This window comes from Pterocles gutturalis, unplaced genomic scaffold (assembly GCF_000699245.1).
Source record: "Pterocles gutturalis isolate BGI_N339 unplaced genomic scaffold, ASM69924v1 scaffold36309, whole genome shotgun sequence".
NCBI classification, from domain to species: Eukaryota; Metazoa; Chordata; class Aves; order Pterocliformes; family Pteroclidae; genus Pterocles; species Pterocles gutturalis.
Window position 1 is genome coordinate 39764 of NW_010134399.1, and position 5000 is coordinate 44763.

The 5000-nt window shown below is 36.2% G+C and overlaps 1 protein-coding gene across 5 annotated transcripts in view; it reads right to left on the reverse strand.

The window, feature by feature from the left end:
* The window catches only part of ADD1 (adducin 1 (alpha)), a 31995-nt gene that overhangs the window by 11671 nt on the left and 15324 nt on the right, over positions 1 to 5000 (reverse strand). For 4 of the 5 annotated variants that reach the window (XM_010081590.1, XM_010081589.1, XM_010081593.1 and 1 more), the window contains exons 10-11: positions 4237 to 4338; positions 2316 to 2405 (exon numbers count right to left, since the gene is read on the reverse strand). In XM_010081590.1, the coding sequence (XP_010079892.1) occupies positions 2316 to 2405; positions 4237 to 4338 (192 nt within the window). Of the gene's footprint in view, positions 1 to 1361; positions 1455 to 2315; positions 2406 to 4236; positions 4339 to 5000 lie in introns of all 5 variants that reach the window. The other variant, XM_010081592.1, reaches the window with a different exon arrangement.

The following is a 5000-nucleotide window of genomic DNA, read 5'->3' on the forward strand; positions in this document are numbered from 1 at the left end:
CACTTTCATGACACCACAAAAATGAAAGGTATCATTTGGACATCTAAGCCCTAACATTATGCTACCAGGCAAAATCATATAACCGACAGACTTTCTGTTGGCTCCTTGCCACCTACAAAAATGCATGTAAACTATCTGACTGGTTTTATAGACAGAGGATGCCGTTATTAAAAAATAATACTTGAAAGATATCTTGCACATCACTGATGAAAGAAACTGCCTGTGTTGTGATAACCAGTGGATGACTAGCACAAAAATAATTTTTCACTTTGAAGCTATTATTAAGCTGAGAATAAAAAGAATGCACTGCCTGGAAGAATTTGGCTTTGTTTTATTTTTAATTTTAAATCTGGAAATAGTGTTCTATTGTTTTTCCTTTCAGAATATGGATAAAACGAACTGTAATCTGAAAAACATAATTACCAAATTCTTGGTATGATATAATAATACCAACTGGCTCATCACACTAGAAAGTATTATAAAGCCATGAGATTTGCAACAATGATGTAATTCAAAATATTCTGGTTTTTGATGGGAAAGCTATTCTGATAACGAGATGTTAGGCATGACCTAAACCAAGGTTGAAGAATCTTTTAGATAAAATACTGGAGCGGAACAGACACTGATGCTTATTTTCACACTGTGCTTCCATGGTAGTTCACCTCTAAGAAATTCCTTCAAAACCTGGGAGAGAAAGGCAGCTAAGGACAGACTGTTTCTGATGTGCAACCTGTTCCTGTTTACTCAGCCTCAAAGGACTGCCCGCCCCAACCACGCACACATCCCTTGAACTTATTCTGTATTTGAAGTATATTACATAAGCCACAAGTATGATTACATGTTTGAAAGCCAATCAATTTTGGAAGTGTGGGGCATTACTCAGCAACTCTTCTAGAAAACTGCAGGAAGTTTTAAGGAAACAAGACATCTAGCAATGTAGGATCAAAAGTTGGACAGTGTTTGTCAGCATGACACACTCTGAACATGTGGATATCTTCGGAATGACACTGATGTAACCAGTCTGAGTTAAAGCTAACTCAAAATGGATCTCACATTAGAGTAATTCAACACTAACAGCATGCACAAAGAAACCCACTATATGCAGAACCTAACTGGCACCTTAGCATCAGAAGCGTTTCCTCACCAGCTTCTACAAAGAAAAAAGATCAAAATCCTTAAGAGATACTTTAACAGGGTAAAGTAACTGCTTGCATAGATGCATATACATCATTTGGAGAACCTTTTTTTTTTTTTTAATTTTCTAGCCAAATCATTCACTAACAGAGGGAAAAGGTCAGGGTAAGGAAGAGGTAAAATGAAGGGTGAACAAAAGTATTTTGAGCAGTATGACAGGGCAGTACCTTTCTAACAGACAGAGATTTAGCGGGACTAAAGGCCTGCTCTGTGAGATCGAGCCCTTCAATAGATTCCGTACAGTCTGAGAGGGGAGCATCCTGCAACAGTAAATTGAGTAAAAAGAGCAAACCGAGCCCAGGCTTTAAAACATCAACCAAAAGCACTATGATGCTTGCTAAAAACATGCAAAGAAACAGTAACTGGTAGATAAAATTGCAAATGACAATGAATTGACATGCACACAATATGACACCCAACATGAATAATGCTATGGTCATGATAAGACTTGCCAAACTTTTAAAAGTATATCAGAAAATACTTATCTAGGGCAGTTAAAGCACTCAGATACATAGGACTTTAAAGTCATTGAGCTGTACAGTACAACTGTATAGCTCCAATTCTTACTTTACTTTGAGCTATGATTAATATAGGAAGTCTTTTGTATATCCAGATATACTGCTTTTAAGTTTTATTGATGTATAATAGTTGTTTTTTTCAAACCGCTAAAAAACAAAATATTATGAAGCGTGATAAAACATATTTAATACGCAACACTACTGCCCCATAGTCAGCCTGCTGTGCCCAGTATTAACACTTCAAGATACATAAACTTGGAAAACAAACAAACAGAGAGTTGTCACAAAGCCCAACTACTTTTGAACAAGAATCTAACCCACATAAAGAAGCCTTCTGAATTTCATGCATTACACTCAGCAAAAAAAAAAAAAAAAAAAAAAAAAACATCCTCCACAGACATGCTTGGGCTACATGGCTGAAGCCTCTTAAATTTCTGACCCTGAGCACTCTCGCAAAGACAATGGTGTTACCTCTAAGACTTACCTTGTAAACAGTTATTCTCTGCCAATTAAAGAATAATTTTATAGTGATATATTAGGTGAAAGCAGAGGATATCATAGATTAACTTTAAGCTAATAGTTTTAGGCATTTTATACTCTCACCTGTACAAGACTCCTGTCCACAACTACCCCAGAAAGAACCTGTGATTGAGGGCCCGCGGTTTTAATATCTTGTAAATTTTGCTCTCGGATCTGTAAAGGAAAGCAGCAGAATACAGTCATATGAACGACAGAGAAAAGTATAACCACATTTTGTATTTGAAGAAGGGGTGGGTGAACCTGTGAACAGGCTGCAACCAGTGTTGATTGCTATGGCCCTACCCATCAAATAAAGCTGTGCTTACAAACACCACTTGAAGATACATGCTCAGGTTCCTAGTTGTTTCCTCACATTTCTCAGAATTCAGTTTTTCAGTACCACAGCAGGTACTGTCCTTGACTTTTTTAGCTTTTTAGTACTGGCTCATGGTAAAACTCTACGGATCAGGTAACACACAACTCTACTTTGTGAAGAAAAGTGAGGGGAGAAGCAAAGCAGAGGGGTCATATTTATACAAGTCCTTTACAGGTTTCTGTCACTAGGCACTAGTCACTGATACTGCACCACAATAACATCATCCTACAAAACTTACTGTAAAACACTGCACAGCATAAAATTTTTGCAGCTAGTCAGGACCATATTCTCAAAAGGGCATAGAAATATTTTTCTATGCATAAACTGACACTCCTGGGTACTCAAACACATCCCTTTTGTTGCATCCTAAATACCTTCCAGTTCTTTCCATACAGAAGATGGGAACAGAAACTGCATCTTTAAGTCTAGGTATTATCTGTTTAAATTAGGTATCGTACACTGCTAAAGCATCCACAACAACCGAACGAAAATTTATTTTTAAAGTATTCTGGTTCTTGTTCCAAGATAAATGAAGAAAAGCATGCAGCCAGGAAGACCTCTACTTTACAGCTAAAAAGGTCATTCAATTTATATAAAAATGCATGCATACAAGTATACAAACAAGTCATTATTAATACTTGGTATTTCTGAAAGTATGAAGATCTTGCATCATCTGTACTTGCTTCTAGTTTACTACATGTCTCATCATCAGGAAAGTAAAAAGTTTGAATTTTTACTTCTCTCCTCTTAGTTGCTTCATTCAAGTTTTTCATAAAAAACAATATTTGTGTTTCAAACACCAAGAAACTGCCTGGCAATTTCACCAGACTTCTCATTTCAAGTGATTATTATTATTTCCTGTTGAGTCAGGAAAAGCAAGAGCTCCATCAACCTTATACAAATTATTTTAGAAGAAATCAGTATTCCTGCTAGTACCCCTGCACACAGACTTTCCTGTGACATAATGTGAACTCCCGTGTTCCATATTGCCATCAGTTACAAGTAACAAAACAATCCAGTTAAGTATTTACAAGACAGCAATGCATATTTTACATTTTAAAAGAAATAAAGTGAAAAACCCCAATGCATTCCATGTTGGTAGATTAGTGACAACAAGACCTGAAATTCAAAGACTGGAAAATTAACTGCTAGGTCATTTCAAAAAGATTAACATGCAGTTCCAACCGCCCAAGACATTTCTGCATCAATCATGGTATATTATAATAAAATATAATATGGAGAGACATCCGTAAAATTGTCTAGGCCACAATTTCAACCTGTGAAACCAAACCAGGAAAACATGTAGAACCATGATCTTGGGGAACAGAATTACTACCATGAACTCAGTGCTGGCCGTTTCAGAGGTATCCAGCAACTGGTCTGATAGTAGCAAAAGATAAGACAATTAAAATCTTCATATAGTGGACAGTAACACCATCTTTTTCCACAATGAGTTCAGAACACTTAGGAATTGTTTCAGTATCTAGTTATAAAGAGGCAGGAAAACACCAGAGCTGTGTTACTGAACACCAAAAATTTCACTATAGCGAAGTACATTAGTTCATTACAAGTACATAACTTCATTGTAGTGATAACAAAAAAAATAGTTATTTTACTGCTATTACAAACCTTATTCCTCATTTCTTGGACCTCCTTTGGATTGGTGTTCAATGGAACAAACAGGTTAGGGACAGCAGAGGTGGCAGTTCTATGTCCATCCTCTTTAGTCCACTGTAATATCAAGAACAGTTGAGCAGTCAGAATTGCTGTAATGGCTATGGACACTCAGAGCAGCAAATTTACATAACAGTTGATCATGCATTATACATAGCAGAGAACTGAACCAATGATTGTATTCTTCTATTCATTCCTGAGACTATTTAAGTTGCTCCTTTCTTTAGTAATAAAAACTGTACCTTCAGATACATTTCTAAATATCAGAATCATTCTATTAAGTCAAGTTAGTAACAACAAAAACTACACAGCCAGTTAACTTGCAAATAACTTCCACCCAAAACGATACAATTACTACAGCTAAGTGCAATTTGGAGATTATGGAGACTGAAAGGTTTTTAAACTGTTATTCTGCGCACTTGAGCACACTGACAACTGCAGTGTTCCATGTTTCTAAAAACAGTCTACTTCTCACTTTACGAAGAGACATATTAATACAGGAGCAGGAAAACTCCAATATAATTACTTATTTTTAAGGACATTTTTATCAGAAATTTCAGAATGAGTTCACATTCCTTTAAAAAGGACACTATACCTTACCCAAACAGAAGTATGTCAAGATCTAAGACATGAGCTCTAAAACCCTGTTACTGCCATTTTCATTTTCTGCACTGGGTGTTTTTACAAAATAGCACGAGAGAGACAAGAGAGATCATTGA